This window comes from Tiliqua scincoides, chromosome 5 (assembly GCF_035046505.1).
Source record: "Tiliqua scincoides isolate rTilSci1 chromosome 5, rTilSci1.hap2, whole genome shotgun sequence".
In the NCBI taxonomy this organism is placed as follows: Eukaryota; Metazoa; Chordata; class Lepidosauria; order Squamata; family Scincidae; genus Tiliqua; species Tiliqua scincoides.
This window is the reverse complement of record NC_089825.1, coordinates 89,943,051-89,964,947: the sequence shown is the minus strand read 5'-3', so window position 1 is coordinate 89,964,947 and position 21,897 is coordinate 89,943,051. Positions and strand designations below refer to the sequence as shown.

Below are 21,897 nucleotides of genomic sequence, written 5' to 3'. Positions count from 1 at the left end.
CTGGAGGTGAACACAGAGCCTCCAGCAACATGGTGCAAGTGCGTCTTGTACAAGTACAGCTTGCACTGACTATACTCTGCAGTTGCTTATTTTAAATATGGTCATCTTAAGGTGCCACAATATTCTTTGATGTGTGGGAGGTGATAGCCTACCTGATTGTAATGAAAGGATGTGTGATCTTTTAGCATGTGTCGAATTTGGAGTAACCACAAGGGCTATCATTGCAATTGCAATTAACTGAAGCTGCATTTAGTCAATTAATTGGACATATTAACTTTTGATTGACCAAAAAGATATCTCAAGGGCAACACATTCTTTTTTAAAAAGTTAATGATTTCTCCTATGTCTATTTACAAAAGGGCAAGTCCTGAGTTAGAAGAGGCATTCTTGTATCTTTCTTGCAGGAGGGATGACTTCTACAGAAGTGCTCACTCTGAAGTGTGTGCATAATCTAAAAGCAGAATGCATTTTTCTTATTTGTTTTATTCAAGTACTAATCGATCAATCTCAGAGCCTTGTCCAAAGGCGCATCCTTCAGTCACTTACTTGACGGTAGACAAGTCAAAGTCTAGTCAGTGCCATGCTGGGAATTCTACACATGCCTCCTTGAGACCTATGGTGAAAGAAGTGCAGAATATAAATAAATAATGAGATATGTATAGTGATTTGCTAGAAGCATGATTCTATACAGGTTGGTTCAGCAGGAAATCCACTCTGTTCAGTTAGATTTGCTGACAAGTAAACTTGCATAGGATTGCAGCATAAGATTTATTTAATTTGATTGATGGCCCTGTTATTAAGATACTTTTGACTATAATGTTTTAGACCCAAATCCTAACCAACTTTCCTGCACTACCATATCTGTGCCAATGGGACATGTGCTGCATCCAGCAGATCGGGGGCACTCATGGAGGGCTCCTCAAGGTAAGGGAATGTTTGTTTCCTTACCTAGGAGCTACATTGCCCTTATGTCGCACTGGAAAGTGGGTTAGGATTGTGTCCTTAGTATATCAACATCATCCCCTTGGAACTGTGTCTGGAAAAGATTCAGAAGCCAGTGCAGTTAGTAGTGCACTGCTGTAATGCAGTATTTAAGGACGACTACAGTGCTGTAATGCTGTATCAAAGTGCTCAAAGTTTTGTGCTGGTATCAGCTCTCTAGAGCTCACACAGAGAATGCATTATGGTAATTTCACATTCTTCATTTTAATTTCAATGGGTAGTGCTGCAAAGTGCTAAAGTACGTATAACATAGGACATAATTATAACTGAATAACATAGATACACTGATGTAGAATGTCTAGGGTAGAAATATTCTGAAGGTAGAGAAATCTCTCATACAGAATAGTTAGGATCTGCACTAAACTAAATTTTGGGAAGCCATGACAGTTCCAATAGTGTACTGTATAACTAGTATAAATGTGAACATCCGCTTTCTTCTCTGCCTTTCCCCACTTAATAATAATAATAATAAACTTTATTTATATCCTGCCCTTCTCCCTAAAGGGACACTTCCTTGTTCTTCTCTTTTTTTTAATTTTAATAAAACAGATGATGTGGTATTTACACTGGGTCATCAGACTATGACCCACTGGTTGAAGATTACTTTTAAAAATAATATTGTAGTATCTCTCTGTCTGAACTGTGAATGAGCTGCACAGTCTGAATTGTTGCATGTTTATTTGGAAATAAATTCCAATAAGTACAATTATTTTTAAATTACTGTATTTATATACTACTTTTTAACAAAAGTTCACAAAGCAATTAACGCAGCAAAATAAATGAAAAACTGGTTCACTGCCCCAAAAGGGTTCTTATTCCAGGAAAAGGAACTAGAAGTCTTGTGGCATCTTAGTGACTGCATTGCAGGCTGCAATTGTGGGCTGCATTGTGGTTGCACTGGTGCTGGAAAATTGGATAGGATTGGGCCCTAACAGCCCAATCCTATCTCTAACTGCACCACCGGGTGCAGTGGTGCCAAAATGGCTAGTACTGTATCCAGCAGCACTGCCGGAGCTACCGGTGGTCTCCTCAGGGGAAGGGAACTTTATCCCCTTCCCTCAAGGAAAGCTCCAGGCCCTGCAATGGGACTTCTCAAGTTTATGCCAGCTACTTTGCAGTCCAACATGGAGAATAGATAGGGCAGAGCAGGACTCCACTGGTCCCACCTCCCGGGCTGGTTTCTCCCTCCACTCCGGAATGCCTCCCCCCGCCCCAAGGCCCTCTCTGCTACCTGGAACTACCACCATTCTCCGGGCAGCGTCCATCCGGTGGCGCTGGGCCAGCGCTCCCTCCTCTCCGGCTGTCACAGACATGGCACCGAGGGCCATCCCTCAGAGCCCATGGGATTGGATTGGATTGGATTATAACATGACTAACCCTCTGAATTTTGTTACACTCAGGTAGGTGTGTGTAAACCTAAGGCTTCACTTCTCTTGCCTGGGAGTAAGTTTATGTGTAATCAGTGGGTCTTGCTTCCAAATAATTACAATTGCAGTTGAAGTGTAAAGCTTGTTGGTTTCAGTTCACGCTGAAGAGGGTTATGAATTGCATTGCAAGACTTTCCTGTCTGTCTCTTTATGAACTGCTGGTTGAATGAGATAGAGGCATAGGATGAAGAGATCTGGCTTCTGGTGCTGCATGATGAGGTTGTCTCCTTCCCAGATAAGCTGGAATGCAGCCAAAATAGGGGCACCTACTCCTTTTCTCCCCCTCCCATCTTATCTGCTTAAGGGATAGTTTCAGAGAGTCTGCTGCAATGTCTGTTGGAGATATGCTTGCCGCATCCGTTCTTTTCCAGAAAAGCCATTCTGTGCCAGACTTTTAACTGGTGGAATGTGACAGAAGCAAAAAGCAGAGCTTGTTACCAGCAGGTAATTAACTCAGTTTTCAGCATAATGGAGTTTGATCCTTTAATGACCTTGGAGATGCCCTCAGAAAACCTTGTTTTATTTAGGTGTCTTGTTTTGTGTTCTTGATTTGCATTAGAATGAGAAATTAAGAGTTATAACAAAGTTTCAGATGGATGAGGTGATACCTTATGTTGAGGATGCAGGGAATTTCAGGCTGGCAAATGACTGAAGGAAGCATTGTCTATATGACAATCAGTATGCTGCTAAAATTAGAATGTTGAACCCTGCACCTTGCAGCCCAATCCAGTACGGTACTTTATCTAAGATGGTTTGCACCCGTGCAAGGCATGCAGTATCTCTATCGTTCACTTTGGGTGCAATCCTAACCCCTTATGTCAGTGCTTTCCAGCATTGGCACAGCTGTGCCAATGGGACCTGTGCTGCATCCTGCAGTTGGGAGTCACTCACGGAGGCCTCCTCAAAGTCAGGGAATGTTTGTTCCCTTACCTCAGAGCTGCATTGCCCTTATGTCAGTGCTGGAAAGCACCGACATAAGGGGTTAGGATTGGGCCCTTTGTGTGCCATCTTTTTGCACTCATGACAGGTTAATGCTTTGAATGCCCTGTGCATGCCCATTTGAAGCAGGTGTGCTGCTCTTTCCTATGCTCAGGAGTGACTGTGTGTTGGAAAATTGATAATTCTTACAGTACAAGCCAAGGGAACAGCCCTGTATTGGGGATTCTGTATCTGGGAACAGGGCATACCTTGTATAGGTTAATGGTATATGACTTTGGTGTTCATATTCCTCTGTGTTAAAGGGGACTTTGTGCTGCTTAATTTATGGAGTGTGCTGCTCTTATCTCTTGCTTAGAGGCAACACATGTTTCTGGAGAACAGCCTCTGGCAAGTAGAAGGTGAGAGCCTAGTCCTGGGATAGGAAGAGGACTGGTGCTATCATGAGGCCAGCTAGGCAGCTGCCTGGGGTGCAAACTTCAAAGGGGGACAGTACTAACCTTTGAGGGGTACTGTTTTATGCAAATTAGTCTTTTTACCCATATACAAAATGCAACTGACAATTTATATTTTTATTTTATGACAAATACCTCAACAGTGCTATGGAATATAACTAATTATAAAGTCTGATTAAAAAATTGGAGGGGGGGAGAACACAAGTAGTTAGCCTTGCCAGGGGTGTAGAGCCTGGCACCGGCCCTGGATAGGAAGCTAATGACAAAAGTTCGGAATCAATAACCTCCCTGCTCCCTTTCCACTGCCACACCACATGCTGTCTTTGACAGGGCCAAATCCTATCCAATTTTTCAGCACTGGTGCAACCGTGCCAACAGGGCATGTGATGCATCCTGCAGTAGAGGGGGAGTTAGGGAGACATCCCCAAGATAAGGGAATGTTTGTTTCCTTTCCTCAAGGCTGCAATACGGCTGCACAGGCAATGGAAAGTTGGAAAGGATTGGGCTCTTAGGCAGCGTCTAAGACCTTGCAGGAATGTGATGCACCCATGTTGCTTTGATGGTCAGAGCTGAACTTCCGAAGGCTGCAATCTTCCTATGCATGCCTATATGGAAGTAAACCTTGTTGAACTCTTCAGAAGATCCAGCCCAATCCTATACAGCAGTGGTTCTTGCACATTTAGCACTGGAATCTACTTTTTAGAATGAGAATCTGTTGGGACTCACTGGAAGTGATGTCATGACCAGAAGTGACATCATCAAGCAGGAAAATTTTTTACAATCCTAGGCTGCAGTCCTACCCACAGTTACCCAGGACTAAGTCCCATTTACTATCATTGTTAAAAGAATAAACTTGCTAAAAGTACAGGTCTGTAATATTTCCCCAAATGCAGTCACATACCATGGTAGAATCAAGTTTAATCTATTAAAAATAAAATATTAAGATGAATGGGGACCCACCAATTAGTTCACGGCCCATCAAGTGGGTCCCAACCCACAGTTTGAGAAACACTGCTATATAGTGTTTACTCAGAAGTGCGTTCCTTGCACAAGTGCAGGGGAGAAGGTTTCTGGCAGTTCCAGTGCCAGATGGAGATAGGCACTTGTACACTTGTCCTATCCAGCTCACCTGCTTCTTGGCTTTTAGATATGATTAGGCCATTAATCCCTAAGGGGCTGCAGTTGTTTAGTGTGGGGAATGTGTATGTTGAGATGAGCTCTTCATTACTTCTCTAATTCTGAGGCTGAACCCAGGAACTAAAAACTGGTTCAGGAGCTAACAAGTGACTCTCTTCCATCAGTTGCTAGTGGCGGGGCATCTGGACAAACACTTTGAATTCATTAGCTGCAGAGTTACTTGCTGTAGAACAAAAACATGTACGGGGGTAGCTGTGGGTCTGCCAATTGAGGGCCCAATCCTATCCAACTTTCCGGCACCACTGCAGCTGCAATGCAACCTCGAGGCCTCTGTGACAGTTCCTCCATCACAGGGTGCAGTGCACACCCCATTGGCACAGCTGCACTAGCACTGGAAAATTGGATAGGATTGGGCCATGAAACTAGAAACTGGTTTTTTTTTTACATTGTTTAACTCAGTTTTTGAAGGACATGAACATGTGTGCAAGACTATGTAAGACTTGTTCAAAAACAGGATAAAGAAGGGCCCATGTAAACTGTATGAACAAGTGTTGAATTTATTAAGAGGAAAAATGAAAAGGCTGTAGCTCAGTACTGGAACACATACTATGCATGTAAAAGTTCCCCAGGTTCAATTCTTGACATCTCCAGGTAAAGCATCTCTGGTAGTGGACCTCTGATACCTCTGCCTCAGATCCTGGAAGTCCACAGCCAGAGGAGTCAATACTTGGCTGTCTGCATCAATGGTCTGCTGCAGTACACAGCAGCTTTATAAGTTTTGCATCTTGATATATTTTTCTGCCTTTCCTATGAATACAGTAGAACCTCCAAAGTTGACCACCTCTCTATAGTGACCACCTCCTTAAGTTGACCTAATTTTCTAGAGCCTTGGGTTTTTCTAGCCCTATTTTTCTATAGCCTTTTTCCCCACCTATATGTTGACCATCCCCCTATGTTGACCAATTCCTCCAGTCCCTTGGGTAGTCAACTTAAAGAGGTTCTACTGTATATCCACATCTGAAATCTGTAATAGATGAAGCAATATTCCTGTTCCAGTACGTTTACTCGTGTTGTACCCATGTTGCTTTGATGGACAGAGCTGAACTTCCTAAGGCTGCAATCTTCCTATGCACGACTATATGGAAGTGAGGACTTACAAGTAAGTGTATGCTTGAGAACACTCCTGTTTATGGTTGCCAACTCTAACTGAAGCTATTTCAGGATATATTCTCCCTCCCCTTGTCATTTATAAAAACCCTGTTAAAATCTCCAGGATTGCTTCTAGGACTTTCTTGGAGATTTGGGCTCAGTCCTAGAGACTCCAGGACAATCTAAGCAGCTTGGTAACCTTACCCCTCAGATTGTACACTCCCCCCTTTACATTTGCATTGATGCCAACAGATATATTTTTCAGGCATAGCTGGATTCCACCCACTTGAGTGCCCTGTTGATTAAAAGTGGGCTTAGGCTGCAGTCTTATAAGAAGAGCCCCACTGGATCAGGCCAATGGCCATATAGTCCAGCTTCTAGTATCTGAGGCCCACCAGCTGCCTCAGGGAGCACACAAGACAGACCTGCACCCTGTTGCCGCTGCCTTGCATCTGGCATTCAGAGACAGCCTACTTCTTAGACCAAGAGATTGCACATACCCATCATGGCTTGTAACCGGTGATAAACTTTTCCTCCATCAATCTGTCCAATCTCCTTTTAAAGGCACCCAGGCCAGGTGCCATCACCACATCCTGTGGCAAGGAGTTCCACAGATGAATCACACACTGGGTGCAGAAATATTTTCTTTGTTCTGACTCTTGACACTCAATTTGTGTGGCTGTCCCCTGGTTCTGGTGTGTGAGAAGGAAAGAACAGCCCTCTATCCACCGCCGTACATGCTTTCCTGGGAGTAAGCCCATTGAGTACAATGGGACTTCTCAGCAGACATGCCTGTGACCACACTGTTCAGGGGCCAGGTCTCCATTCCCTGGAGAAGGAGGCGGAGCCTACAGATGCCCACCTTCTTCCTATTGGCCCCTCCCAACTACAGACAGCGAACGTGCCGGCCGGGGCTAAGGGAAGAAGAGCGAACACGCCGGCAGCCTTCTGGGCGTGGCTTCCTCAGGCCCCTCCTCCCCTAACTCGGTTGTCCAATCAGCGGCGCCAGCTGGTCGAGGCCACGCCCCTAACGTAGCGAAAAGCCATCCCGTGCTACGGGCGTCCCGCGAGCGAGTCAGTCGTGACGGAGAGGGAGTCGCTGCAGGGTGGCGCTGGGGAGCTCCGCTGCTGGGGAGGGGGGCGTGCGCGTGCTCGTGCGCGGGGGGGCCATGGCAGCGGGGACCTCCTCCCCGTCCTGCTGCCGAGGCGGGCTGCAGCCCCTCAGAGCCACCGTCCCTTTCCAGCTGCAGCAGCGGCGAGGCGGAGATGGGGGCCGGGCAGGTAATGGGGGTGAGGTTAAGTGGGGGGGGGGCAGGTGAGTAGTGCAAGGGGGTGTGAGAGCCAAGTAGGGCAGTGGCAGGCAGAAGGGCCAGTGTTTGGCTGTAGTGTGGCTTGCCCCCCCCCCCCAGGGAGTGTGGCTTGGGGGCAAAAATTGAGTAAATAAGAGTGGTTTTGGTGGGTTGAGACCAGGGGAGGGGGGAAGAAAGGGGGTTTGGCCTGACTGGGTTTTCTGTGCTGTCATGTGGGAACAATGGAAAGGGGGCTGCAAGAAGGCCTTTGTGCGGGGGAAGGGATGTGGGGGCAGGTGATTATTTTGCAGAAGGGACAGTTACAGGCAGCAGGCCCCACGTTCCTTGTTTATTTTATAGGTGAGGGAGTGGCAAATGTGAGAGTAGTGGGTACGTAACTGCCATAAATGAGGAGTTCTCTCATGCGGGCATCACAGGGGCTACAGAGAGGTTTGGGGGGCAGTGCATGTGGGGGTCAGCAGTGAGGTAGTCCCCATTTGCAGATGGCAGGAAACTCTTTATAGCATAAGCAAGCTGCAAAGAGGCCTTCAAAGTAACTCTTTCCTATTTTAGTTGACCTGCTGCTGAGTGGCAGATGGAATTCAGCATAAACAACTGCAGAGTAAGGCATAGTGGGGCAGAATCCTGGCCACATATGTACTGATGGAGCCTGAATTGGGCTGCCTGCACAAGAAAGGTAGAATGAGGCATGGTGGAGAGTACACTGAAAATATCTGTTCAGTGTATGGGGGGAAGTGAAGAAGCCTTACAGTTTTTAGCATGAAGGGTCTGAAAGTTTGAAAATCTTGTTAAGAAGACCATTATTTTAAAGAAAAAATGGTGTGGCCACATTTGATGTAGTGTGTAACAATCTGGCTGTTGCCTTTTAAAGGGATATACAACTGGAAAAAGAAATGAAAGGGGTAACCAAAATGAGAGGCATGGACATGAGAGGCAAAATGAGAGGCTCACCTGTGCATGAGGCAGATTGATGCAGTCACTTCAGGCAACAGATTGAAAGGGGTCACTCACCTCCCTTTGCCTGCTCATCTTCACCTGCTTCCTACATATGAGAAGGAAGGAAGAGAGCAGAAGAGAAGTATATAGAAAAGAAGGGGGTGGATACTGCGTTGTAGTTGCTGTTGCCACCATTCCCCTCTTTTCTTCCTCTGTTCTGTTTCCTTTTTCCTTCTTGAATTCAAGGTGTGGGTGTAGTTGCTGGGGCAGTCCATATACAACCAGGTAAAGGATGTGCTGCCCTTGGTGTGCTACTTCAGGTACTAGGATGTTTTGGGCTAGCCCTGGGTGTATAAGAAAGGGAGGGTTCTGTGAGGTAAGAAGGTAGCATTGCAGGCTGGTTGGTCTGCTTGGGGAATGATTGGCAATGCAAACACCAGGGGAGGTGGGAGAAGAAGGCAGAAGCAAAGAGATGGTGTGAAAAGACCAGTATGGAGAGTAAAGGGGATTGGACAGGTGGCGTAGAAGGTTGGGGAATGCCCTAAAGAGTTTCAGGTCTTTGAATGGTGGGGTCAATTAAGTGGCTGCAGTTAAAGTCAAGGAAGAACATGCGATGAGATGATTGGACTGTGAATATGGGGGCTGGCTGAACAGGCAGGGAGGTTCATGCATCGCCTCAGGTGTCTGGGAATGGGGGAGGCTGTGTGGCAGATCAGATAGTGGTTGTGGGAAAACCGCCCCATGGTGTTCCCATAGCCACTATCTGGAAAACCTCAGAAAGGAACTGTGGAGGCCAATGCCAGCTGGTAGCTACTGAGTAAAACATTGGAGGGTAAAACAAGCATCTGTGGAGATTTATGGAAGTAGAGGGGAATAAGCTAATTTTGTAACTGGAAAAAAGTTCATGAGGGGGTTACAGCAGAAATGGTCAGTGTTTGCTGTGGTGTATGGGTGCAGATAAATGAGAAGAACTTAATGCAGGTGAGACAATGTAAGGGTTTAGTGAGACTTAGAATATGATCTGGCTCAAAGCTAGAGGATCAGATGTGTTTGTAAGAGAGTCAAGAGTGCAGCTTTGTAAAATGTTGTGCGGAGGTGTCTGTCTTGGAATCCCTTTCCCTCTTCATGCACTGGCATGCCACCTTCTCTTTCACCAGGACTTTTTTTCTGGGGTACAGCCTTATGTGGGACACACTGATTTAGTGCTAGCTGTTCCACTGCCAGTGTTCTTTTACAGGCAGAATTGTTGGCTTTCTCAAGTTCTGTAGTCTCAACTAAAAGGTGCTAAAACTCTGCAACAGTGGCAAAGTTATTGATTGATGATCAGCAGAGGTTAGGAATTAAGTGCAGGATTTGTTGTGGCTGCAGCAACCTCAGACTTGTAGTTCTCTTCCTCTAAATTCTTCTTCAGGGCATCTAGGCACTGCTTGTTGTGGTTGGGGGGAAGCTAGACTCCACTTATCCTGTGGGAGTCTGAACTTAGCTTAGTGGTTGTGCTTGCTGCTCTTGTGCCTTGCTTGAATTGAGCATACCTCTCCTTTGGTTACTGCTTTGAAGGACAGAAAGATGAGTACTTGGTGCTTGAAAAGATGGTTTGTGCCTAAGGTTAAGCTTGTCCCCCTGACTTTGAAGTCCTTGCTACTTGATCTGGAATAATAATGTAAGTTTATTCAGATCACATTCCTACATGAATTTATTCATTCAGGCATATCCCTAAAACTATGCTAGATGTTAAGAGAGTTTATACTGCTGCTGTGTATTAATTTGGTTGAATAGTACATTTTGTTCACCTCTGGCCATTCTAGGCATCTTGCATAGCTTAACTTGCTGGCCAAGGAGCAAAGGTCTTGTGATGAGCTCTGATTTGATCTATCAGCAGAGCTCCAATTTGATCTAGCAGCAGAGAGGTTTATTTTTCTCATCTGTCAAATGGAAACCTTTGATCCAATGATGCATCTTTTGATGAGCTTACTATAATTATCAATAATATTGATTAAAAAGTCAGTGAAGATGGATCTGACCACAACAAAGGTAGTGTTAGCCTTGAAATAGCATATCTTCTGGAAAAAATTTAAGGCCTAATACAAGAACATTTTATTGGAAAACCTGTTATCTTGTTTACCACTTACACTATATTGGCTGGCTTTCCTTCCTTTATGACCTTGGGGGTAATTAATAAGACTGGATTGTTGGCAGACAGAAGAATATTTGTTCTTGATTCGCATGCAGTTTACAACAACTGGCTAAAACTCCTCCAGATAGCAGAGCATTTGGAATGCTCTGAGGTCTCAGGCTGCTTCATCAGCATTTGATAAATGCATCATTTTCAGCTGCCAAAGACTAAGCCATCATGAAATCTGTAGAGTGCAATGCTGTGACCAGATTTTAAAGAAATCATTCCATAGCGTCTCAATACAGCTTGTTTCCCTAGCACCCATACATTAAACAAAGTACAAAAGTTTGCCATTGAGGAGGGAGCATAGCTTTGCATGCACGGACAAAAACTATCAGTTACTAATCAATGAGGGACACTTTGTCTGACATTGCAATCCTGTGCACGCTTTCCCTGAAGTAAACCTAATTTAACACAGTGGGATTTACTTCAGGCTAGTCATGTATAGGATTGCACTGTAAGACCATACACAGCCACTGCCATTCAGAGTACACCAGTGCTTCCCAATTTTGGCATCTTGTGATGCCCCTGTGTGCTGCAAACACAGTGCATGACTCCAAGAAGAGACTGGTGATGATGTCATTGCCAGTTATTTTCAGGTTCAGAGACCATGCAAGACATTACAAATGAAGAGAAGAGGCTTGGGGTGGGTGGAAGGGCATGTCCCAGAACATGAAAACCATGCATAGGAGCTCAGTCCACTGGACACTTTTGTAGTGTCCTATGCTATCTTGCTGCTAGCTAGTGACAACCTAGGGAATACCTCGCAATGCCCCAGTGCATCATGATGAACTTTTTTGGGAATACCTGGAGTAGACCACACTGACCCAGATGGGCTGATGATCTAATGGTATAAAGAAACTTTATACTGAAGCACAACCAAAGGCATGTAAGACTTAAGATTACATCTTTATATTTTACGGTTGTACTGGGTGGGCTGCTTTTGTCAAATGGAAATTGTACAAGGAAGTTAACAGTGAGAGGTCACATGAAGAACCAAAGACTCAAGCGCATGCTAGGTCCTTGGTAGAAAAGTTAAGCTGTGTGTGGTCCACACTAAGATGGCTACTTAATAGACCCTTGGTACCTGTCTTTTGAGCAGCTGATACATCCACGCAGTGGCAGCGATCACATAACTTCAGTGTGCTTCAACCAAGAAGATTGTGTTTAGTGATGTGTAGGGTCTGGGGAGACTCTAGATTTCTACTTTCCAATCATTCCTATAGGCCTTAAATTATCACTCACCTTCTCTCTAGGAAGAGAGAATTTTTCCCTTGGTGGTAGACAGAGGTGCCCTTGGGATGTTGGAAGGGGGACCCTTCTGCAGTAACATTCCTACAAGCAAATGGCTGAAATAGAGGCCCTGCTTTTATCTGTTTAAAAAGAAATGTGCAAGTGTGGATTTTCCTTCGTTCCAGGAAGGGTAAGAAATGAGGCAACCCAAGTGGTGTTAAAATAAAATAGCTGAGGAACCCATTAGGGCCAAAGTAGACATGATGCCAGCAAGGCAAATCCAGGTCTGCAGCCATCACGTGGAAGCAGAGGATGAAGTGGGTCTGATTTAAGGAGCAGAAAGCATAGGTGGCAAGGGGAGGGTTCTGCACCCCTTGGGCACATGCCTGTTCTGTGCCTTATTCTCCCACCCATAATGCACAGATGTAGTTTCCAGGTTTAAGCACACTTAATCTGCTGCCGCACATCTAATTTGGCCCTTAGTCGCAAATGACTTAAGACTTAGGTTTTCCATTCCTAATTCTGCATGTGAATTTGGAAGTGGAAAGAGTGGGTAGAGGATGGCAGGGGGGGTGACTTGTAGGTTCATATAGGGGTTGCTGGTATTACAAGACTTGATTCTCCCAGGGATGTTTCATGGAGTTACAGTGGATAGTAAGTTAAGTTTCTAGTGAGACTAGACCCCTTGGCTTCTTAGTCTTGTGTTCATTTTCTCCTTTCATTTTCAGCTTTTGACTCCTGTGTTTATGTTCATGTACTAACTTTTCAGTTGGTGTTGAAGGATAACTGGGGGGGGGGGAGGAATAGTCCTTTTATTACCCAGTTAGCAAAGGGGGATAGCCTTTCATACCTCATCAGATGGTTTCATTTGCAGAAAGTTGTAGTAATGCCAGAGGAAGTACACGAAGTGTCTTTCAGGAGTTTGAATCTATTTACAATTCAGGATGAGTTATCAGAAGCAAGGCAGGGAAGTACAAAGCTTGTATACTTTGGCTTACTTTAGGGATGGCTTACAATCTTCTTGCTGTGAATGGTGTGTGTGTGTGTCTATAAGTTTAGTTTTCCCCAAAGAACCCTCAGTCTAGCTTGCATTATCATGTGTGTGGCTACTAGCTTCTGATGGTTCTTAAGTCAGTGCACCAGGGCTAATAGCAGAAGCTTTCTGTGTGCTGTCAACTTATGGCAGCCTCAGTCTGTGTTGATGTTGCTGTGTAGCGTGAAAGAGCTGTGCAGAGACCAGGAGGGAAGTGGATATGAGAGCAACCCCCACAACTTCCGTTGCCAAGTTGCTCTGCTATCACCTTGCCTGCCTTGGCTCTAGAGAGCCTCTGCTGGGTGGCTACAGAGGAAACACACACACAGGCATTCTGCAGTCTTTGTTGCAGCTGTGGGTGAAGTGATGAGTTGGGACTGAACTCAATCTGGCTTCCCAAGCGCATAGGTGTGAGTTATGCAGCTCAACCATACACAGACACACACACAGTGACAATGACACTTCTGTGGCTTCAACTCAAATTCTGGCATTTGGTCTGGAGGTGTTTGAAAAAAAAAAGGCCATGCGTGGTTCTTGAGTCTGTGCAACCACAAAATGTTGGTTGGCCAGCAAAGTCAGCCAAAACTTATGGACCAGTGAGGAAGAAGGTGCAAGCTTAGTTGCTGGTTTCTCAGCTGTTGTAGGTGATTGGCAGTAGGTCCTTGCCAATGCAGAATACTTGGGAGGATTACTGCCAGTGTTAGGACTCCGTTCTTGTGCCGGGGTAGAAAAATGGCCTTCAGACTGGTCCTGCAAGACCGTGTCTATGGGGGACTTGGTGGTGATGCTTGCTAAGAACTTTCCATCCATGGAACTGAAGTTTTCTGTTTCATGCTTTACAAGTAATAAGAGGCTGTCTGCTAACCCACCCAGAAATTTTCTAACTGAATCAAGACATGATGGATCAAATACAGAAACACATACTTGTACTCATTCTTTTAAATGTCTTGTGTATTTCTGGAGACCTGCAACCCATTGTTTCACTGGTTTATTTTTTTTAAAAATCATAATGGGAAATTCAGCGGTTCCCACCTCTTTCTACCAACAGTGCATGTTTCTTCATTTATTTAAAGCTCCTGTACCATTTTTTGCTATAAATAGCACAGAATTTTTTGTTTCCAAATAGCAAGGATGAAAATGAGTCTTGGTGCCTATTTGAAAAAGGCCCCGCATCACTGTCTGGCCTTTCTGTGGCATACAACCCTTCTGTCCATACAGTGAAGCCTTCAGAGAGTGCTGAAAGCAAGATGCTATGCCACCATCACTTGCCCTTGCCCATCACCAGATGGTAAATGCTGCTTTTCAGTTGCCAGAAAACCCAAGTCATTAAAAACGCACAGTGTGCTGTTGTGGCCAGAGTACAAGTGGACTAATTCTGATGTTGGACGCAATCTTGACCGTGCTGCATCTGCCCAAGTACTCATCCAGATCAGGATCAGAACTGCTTCACTTAACAGCAGCAATGCCAATTCAGAATTCCATTTATTGTAATACTCATTACAATTAGTATTCCACTGATTGTAAGTCTTACAATCGGTGTGAATATTATGTAGTATTGCAGCAATTTAATCAGTGGCTGCATGTGCTTCTAGGCAGGCAGTGCATCAAATTGCTATATAAAGACTATATGACTTTCCTTGCAGTCTGTCTGTGGTTGATTATTATTCCTTTGACTGCATCTCTAAAGGAGAACATCTCTAAAGGACATAAGCATGTGGAGTGACCTCCATCATCCTTGCTTGGGACTGGGTTGGGAGGTGGTCCCTGACTGTGATGTAGGGGGGCAGCTGCAAGAAATTACTCCTATTTGATGTCTTCTGAAGGCATGGGTGCATGGAGAGTGCTATCCCTATTTGCCTGAAGCCCAAGGTCTCCTTTGTTCCATGCAGTCAGAAGTGGCACAAACCACTTTTAGTGACTTGCATTATAGCTCCACCTTCAGTGTTGTCATGCATGCATGACGGCTCCATTTCATAATTTGACTGAACACAGTACTGTGCAGTTTCTTGGGCAAAAGTCCAACAGCTGTTTTTATCTTCAGGAGCAAGATTTAAAGTGCAGAAATAGGAAGGAAGGAGGTGGAGGATGTGCTTAGTTTTGTCTCTTCCCTCCCCCCCCCCCAACGTTTCCTAATCAACTCCCCTGATGTGCTTTCAAAAATTTGTTGGCATCTTCCAAACCCAGGCTTGGAACTATGGGTGGAGAAACCAGGGAGTTTATTTGGGGGGGGGGGCATTTGTAGTAGAGAGGCAGCAATTGGGGTAAAGGCTGAGGATTCTTTCCTTTAACCTCCCCTTACTTTATCTAGAAAATGCCGCTTTGGGGCTCTTGTAATGGGTCTGTGTGTGTATTAGTATGTATTAAGGATATTTATATACTATTACTCAACAGTAGTTCACAAAGCTATTACATAAAAATAAATGGTTCCCCATCCCCAAAAGCCACGCTCACGTGTGCTCACAGACACACCAGCAACAGCCACTGAAAAAGGTACATGCTGGGTATACTCTCAATCTCCTCTCTTTGTGTAGTTCAAGATTATTCTTTCTTTGCCCTTTAGCATTTTAGGTGGAAGGTATATTGTGCAAAAATGTGCAGGCTGTGGTGCAGTGGCTGCTTGTCGCCCTTGGTGCATAACTGTGCTTAAAGATCTGCTGAGATGTGTACCTGATCTTCAGGGTGCTATTTTGGAATAACTGCTAGCAAAGACTGTGCCTTCTTGATCTGGTTCCCTCACTAAGCTGGAAAATGTGAACCTGATTTGAAACTGAGTAAAACGGTATTATGTGAGCCAAAAGCTAATTCCACTCGGTTCTGTAAACTGGAAAAAAGCTTCTCCTGTCAACCTTTCCTGTGCCTGAGCTTCAAGTTTCTGTATGCTTTTAGTACCCTTCAGTATCCTGCAGTGAGATCGCAGCCCAGATGGCTTAACTCTGACAGCTCTTGGATGGTGGGTTGAGATGATCTTCTTTGGCTGTTCGTTTCAGGACAGTGGAGAGGTAAGTAATTGCTTAATAAAAACCGTGAAGTTTAACAGAAGAACCATTACTCACATATTGCCATGCTAGTAAGCAGGCTGGTTCTGGCTGCAACTATCACATGGTTGTCGGAGGAGGACAGTGGCATCCTCCAGGAGGCCTAGATATTTGTTTGGCATTTATGCCTCCTTTCAGAAGCCTCATTTTCAGAAGTCCCAGAAAAAGCTGCTGGCATTGTAAGTTTTTATGCCTAAACAAAAAACAAAACAGGTGGTGCTGGGGAGAGAGGCACAATCTCCTCTGTCCAGTAACATCTCCCCCCCCCCCTCCCCAATCTGGGATATGTGGGAGTAGACTGTCTCAAGAAAGGCTCTGCACATGGCCAGAGCATGCTTTTTTGGTCCCATGTTCTGGGGCTGGAATTCAGCATAGATCATAAGCTGTAGGGTTCCACCCCTTTGATTTCCCTTCTCAAATAACATCCTGCTTATGGACTTTTTGTTTCTCTTGTGCCAGGAGAGATCCTGTTGCTGCTGGGGGTAGGGGAAAGTCATTGGGGCTACCTTCATCTGTGCTTTGCTTGTTGGCCTGACTTGAACCAGTCCGGCCCAATCTACTCACAAAGCAGAATGAGATGGTGGAATCTTTGGTAATAGAAGGAACGTGAATCCCTTCTGGCTGCAGGTGAGAGAGACTGCTTTGAATGTTTCTTCACATTAAACATACTAGCAGCTTGAGGGACAGGTTCTAACCCAACCCATTCCTTGTGCTAATGTTCTCCTTGAAGGGACATTTTTTAAAATGTAGGGGAGCATTCAAAAAATGTCTCTGAAGTAGTGTAATCTGCTCTAAGAAGAGCCCCACCGGATCAGACCAAAGGCCCATCGTTCAGCTTCCTGTATATCACAGTGGCCCACAAGATGCTTCAGGGAGCACACAAGACAACAAGATACCAGTGTCCTGTTGCCACTCCCTTGCAACTGGCATTCAGAGATAGCTTGCTTCAAGAACCAGGAGGTTGCACATACCCTTCATGGCTTGCAACCTGTAATGGACTTTCCTCCATCAATTTGTCCAATCTGTCTAGGCCAGATGCCATCACCACATCATGTGGCAAGGAGTTCCACAGATTAATTACACGCAGGGTTAAAAAAATGTCTGTTCTGTATTTCCTTGTTCTGCTGTTAGTGTGGATCACACATTCCCTGCAAAGGAGGACAGACACACACGCAGTCAACCACACCCTCCTCCACACTTTGGGATTTCTGAGAGCAAAATGGACTTTTGTAATGGCTACCAGTGTAATTCCCAACAAGGCTTCAGCCTTCTGCTCCAAGCCAGTTATGTAGTCACATAGGCTACAGAATTGACTGGTCCCTGCCTGCTAATAAGCTGACAGAAAGTAGGTTATGGAAACGAGCAAAGAGCAGAACTAAAAACAGCTATGAGCAGTCATTGGCAGCCATCCCCTTTTCACCAGGGCAAAGGAGAATTTCTTCCACTCTCTGGTTTATAGCATATTATGGTGATATTTCACTTTTCAGGAACTTGCTGTTAAACCAAGGTGACTCATCCATCTGTAGCTGGAGGTTTTCATTGGAGTCTCTCCGCCAAATACTTTGCTTGCTGCCTAGGTGAAACTAGCCAGGCCTAGAGCAGAGTGGGCAGGCAGTGCCAGTGTGAAGGGCTTTGCGTTTGGCATTTGCCAACACTGGGCAGGTTGGATGGTTTTTTGGAAGCTGGTTTGGATGCTGCTTGACAAATGGAGCAAGCTAGGCGTATTCTTGGCAGGATGAAAATGTTTTGGATGCCTAAGAACAAAATTCCACTCTGCATCCGTGTGGGAGGACAGAGCTGCATGGAGCTGATGGAATAGAGGCTTGTATTGTGAACAAATGTTGCTCTCCTACTGCCACAAGCAAAGGAGCTCTAAGAATTTTTTTTAATTAGAGGTTCTCTATTTTAAGCTTAAGGTCTTAGCTGTTGGATGTAACTGAACTGCAAGCAGTGGAATAAATACTGCAGCATGTGTGGTGGGGGAGAGACTAGAACTGGATCAACAGTAAAGAAGAACAATTGCTAATATACCTTGTGCTAGTCACCAAGCAGGTTCTTGCTGCACCTAAGTGAAAAGGTTCTTGCTGCAACATGGGCTTCAGTCGGGAGAGATCATGTGGTGTCCTTCTAGGTTGGGGTGCCAAATATAAGGCCCGGGGACTGGATGAAACCCCCAGAAGCTTTTTACCTGCCCCTCATGGTGATTGGGCTCTCCCAGCATCACCATCAGCTGCTGAACTGGGAAGTGATGCATAGGCAGAAGCAGTGCTGCTGAAAGGGTGACCTATGTGATAACAGGGCAATTTAGTTTCTTGAAAATATGATCAAGGTTTGCATATTTTCTTTTCTGTCATGTGTAGCTGCAGATATGTGCAGGAGATAATTAGCTCCTGAGTGAGAACAAAATGCTTCTTTCTGGATATTAATGTCACTTCCTGCTTAATAATGTCACTTCCGGCCCTCAGCAGGCAACATGAATGCTGTTTGGCCTGTTGTAGGGAATGAGTTTGACATCCCTGTTTGAGAAGATGCAGGTTGCTTGAATAAGTGTCCAGAGTCTGTCCGTCCCCCCCACACTTCCTTGTCGTGGTCCGTCTTCTGATAAACTTACTTCTGCATCTCTTCACTGCAAAAATTGAAGATTCAAGATATGTGTTTCATCATAGTCCTGCAATAACCTCCTGCCTATACAGACAAGAGGTTCCAGTATATTTAATACCCCTTTTTGTCTTCTGGTTATTGGCAGGTTGCTGTGTTTTCTTTGTTCGTCCATGAATGTCACCTGCTGGTTAGCTGAGAGATTTACACTGTGCCTTTTGGATTGGCAGTCTTTGTACTGCTGCAGAAATGTGGGCGCGCCTGTGTTCGATATGCTGCAGGCCTAGGAAAAGCCCTTGAGGCTGCCATCTTTTACAGCTTCTGAGAGTAAAGTGCAAATCCATGAAGATTTTGGATTGTAAGCCTGAGCTTAGGGTTTCACATTGTCTTTAAGGAAGGATATGTTTTCAAACATAATCCAGAGACAGGTCCTTAAAGTGGCTTTCAAAGAAGTGAAAGCCTACAGTGTAAAACTGCTGTAAAAGCACAGTTTGTACCCTTATGTACTCTACTGAAGTACTTCCTATAAGTTACTAATAATTGTGGTTGATACTCTATGTTGGTTCTTTTGTCTTGATCTTTCTAAATGTGTTTTTACTGAAAACAGTTGTCCTCGTGACTGATCTTGCAACTTGTGGTTGCTGTAATATTTGAACTTTTATTTGATATGGTGACCATTCTTTTTTTGAAACTTTAGCTTAAAAATAAAAATTTGCAACAGTAAGACTTTCATCCCACAGTGGTGGAAAACAACAAATTAACCCATTTCTGCCCAGCTCACAGGTGTACACATTTGATCCCTGTTGTGTATATGTAACATTGGGCAAAAATGGCTTAAGCCAGTGGTTTTCAAACATTTAGCACCGAGACCCACTTTTTAGAATGAGAATCTGTCAGGACCCACTGGAAGTGATGTCATGACTGGAAGTTACATCATCAAGCAGGAAAAATGTTTAACAACTCCTAGGCTGCAATCTACCCACACTTATTCAAGTAGTAAGTCTCATTTACTATCATTGTTAAAAGTAACCTGTTAAAAGTATGGATCTGTAACATTTCCCCAAATGCAGTCATATACCATGGTAGCATCAAGTCTAAGACATTAAAAATAAAATATTGAAAAGAATGGGGACCCACCTGAAATTTGCTCATGACCAACCTAGTGGGTCCCAACCCACAGTTTGAGAAACACTCCTTAGTTTAAGCCATAAGAATAGCATTGTCAGAACATCTTAAGGCTACAGAGCTTGCTGAACAGAAGTTTTCACCAGATTTCTGAAAGCCATAACCTAGTGATGGTGGCAGACCTCCAATGAAAATGTCTTCTCCACCCCTCTCGGTTATAATATTGTATTTCTTTGTATGTAACATGTTCACATTTGTAAGGCTCTGCCTAAATCTATATGCTCCCTGGCAGTTTCCTGCTAGTGCCAACTTAGTTACATAACACAATTCATGGGGGTGGTGGGGGCTTGCTTTGTGCAGCACAATATGAATCTTGTCCTAGACGACTGTCTGAAAAACAGGTTGCCTCTCCAAGTAGAGAAGCTGGCCATCTTTTAAAAGCATGCGAAGGAAATATGGGGCAGCAATTCTCAGCATGGTGGCAAAAATGGGAGGGGCAGCACACATTTAAAATAGTTATTGAAGTAGGAGTGTAACCAGCAATAAGCAAGCAATAGATGTTTATATGGGTATCCATCTGCTCCTACCTTTGTGGCACTGATGGTCTGTGTTTTCAGCCAGCTCAATACTTTAGCTAAAAGCAATCATCCTGGTTCTTCTTTTTGTATCTTTTTATATCTTGAAGTCATATGAGCAAAGAAGGAATTGTTGTGTATGTTCCTGAAATCAACCTAGCACTAGAGTGAGGGGCGTATGGAATACATGGCTTCCTGTAATCTCTTCATTGGCTGATATCGCCACCATAGTTCTGTGAGCAAAAGAAGAAAGGCATTAAAACGAGCAGTCCAGGCTGAAAGAGTAAACTGTGTGAGGCATCTGCCAGACTGGTGGAGGAAGATAGCAGTGGTTCTGTTATCTCAGGGCTGTGCTTGACTTGCTGCTTTTCTCCCTTGCTCTCCCACCACACACAAGAGTGGAGATGCTTGGCTAATGAGCAGAACTTGGGCCTATCCCAGGATTGACAGCCAGGTGGGGCTGGGTTGGTCCCAGCCCAGTGGACTAGGCTGATAATAGAGCTGCTCTGTAAACAGGACACTCCACCCTGCCTCTGCTTCTCCCACAAGTCATCTTTGTCTTGCAGCAGGCATTGTTTTGTGTTGCCTCTGGTGTACTTTTAAGCTGTGTTGCTTTCCCTGGGACAGAACAGTGCTTTAGTCCAGATGGAGGGCTGCAATCTTTTCAGCTCTGCAAACACTGTGCAGGCACAGATTTCTCAGATGTTTTTCAATGTAAGCAATGCACTCAAGTGCAAGTTTGGATGGATTAGGGCCTGGAGATTGGGGTCCCACAATCTAGGGTTACAGGACAGAGCTTTCAAGTTCTACCCAAGCAGATTAGAGCTCAGGCACTACCACTTCTCTTGAAATTAAGTGCTAGTTGCATGTGCCTCAAATAGACCCTGATGCACAATCAACAAGCCAGTTCAGGGAGGCCTTTAAATAGCTGCTGAAGAGCAGTGAGTCAGAAGCTCTGAATCGGAGCTGCCAGAGATCTCCTTGGCAGTATACCAGGAGGTCCCTGCTTTAGTTGCAATGGCATATTAATTTATGAGTAAATGAAAAGCAAACAATTCCCAGCCTTTGGGCTTCAGAAGGCATTTTTCTTGACTTAAATGCAGTAATTGGGAGTGTCAGTGCTTTTGAGCATGAGCTGCAACCCAGGAAGTCATTCTTTCAGAGGTTGCCTGCCACTGCCACAAACTTGCCAGGTGGCTTAAGGCAAGATACTGCTTTGTTCTCCGTCTCTTCTTCTCTCCTCACCTAGTATGTGGCTAATACTGACCTGCCTTACAGGAATAGTGTCACGTGTGCTGAAAGAATGTGTGAAGCAGCATGCCAAAGTACTGTGTAAAGGGGAGGAATGATTATTGGCTTATTGGGCCTGTCCAAATGATAAAAAGCCTTTTTTGGTTCAGATTAGAACTCATTGCCAACAGCACAATATCCTGTTCCTGCATAATAGATGGGAACTTAGCCTTGCTGTAAGTTATTCTCCTGTTTGCTGGGGTTTTGTGTGTGTGTGTTTAAGTGCACTGGAGAAAGTGTGAAGAATGAAGTTAGAAAAAGCAAAAGGCCCATAAAATTTCTGCACAGTAATTGTTGGTATCAATGTCAGTGGGGGGTGGGAGTGATCCTTGATGATAACATCCTTTTAAAAATTTGTTTTGGGTTTTTTTTGCAGCACATCATGCTGAAGTAGCTCATAAGTAAGGCTGGGGTACTAAGCCACAAAAGTTTATTTTGAAGTTCATAAAATGTTCATAAACTGGTGCGGGGGAGGGTTTTGCA

The 21,897-nt window shown here is 44.6% G+C and overlaps 1 protein-coding gene and 1 long non-coding RNA gene across 6 annotated transcripts in view; one reads left to right on the top strand and one right to left on the bottom strand.

The window, feature by feature from the left end:
* Positions 1 to 465: 465 nt before the first annotated feature.
* Positions 466 to 6,919, bottom strand: LOC136651981 (uncharacterized). Its single transcript, XR_010794553.1, has 2 exons — positions 6,607 to 6,919; positions 466 to 613 (listed from the first exon to the last, which is right to left on the bottom strand). It is a non-coding gene; the product is annotated as an uncharacterized lncRNA (long non-coding RNA).
* The window catches only part of LOC136651979 (solute carrier family 35 member B1), a 54,695-nt gene continuing 35,596 nt past the window's right edge, over positions 2,799 to 21,897 (top strand). For 2 of the 5 annotated variants that reach the window (XM_066628771.1, XM_066628769.1), the window contains exons 1-3: positions 7,302 to 7,387; positions 15,678 to 15,790; positions 16,286 to 16,453. Coding sequence is in view for 2 of the 5 variants with exons in the window: in XM_066628768.1 (XP_066484865.1) it covers positions 7,276 to 7,387 (112 nt within the window). In the remaining 3 variants the exon portion in view is untranslated. Of the gene's footprint in view, positions 2,874 to 7,197; positions 7,388 to 15,677; positions 15,791 to 16,285; positions 16,454 to 21,897 lie in introns of those variants that run through there. The other 3 variants (XM_066628768.1, XM_066628767.1, XM_066628770.1) reach the window with 2 other exon arrangements.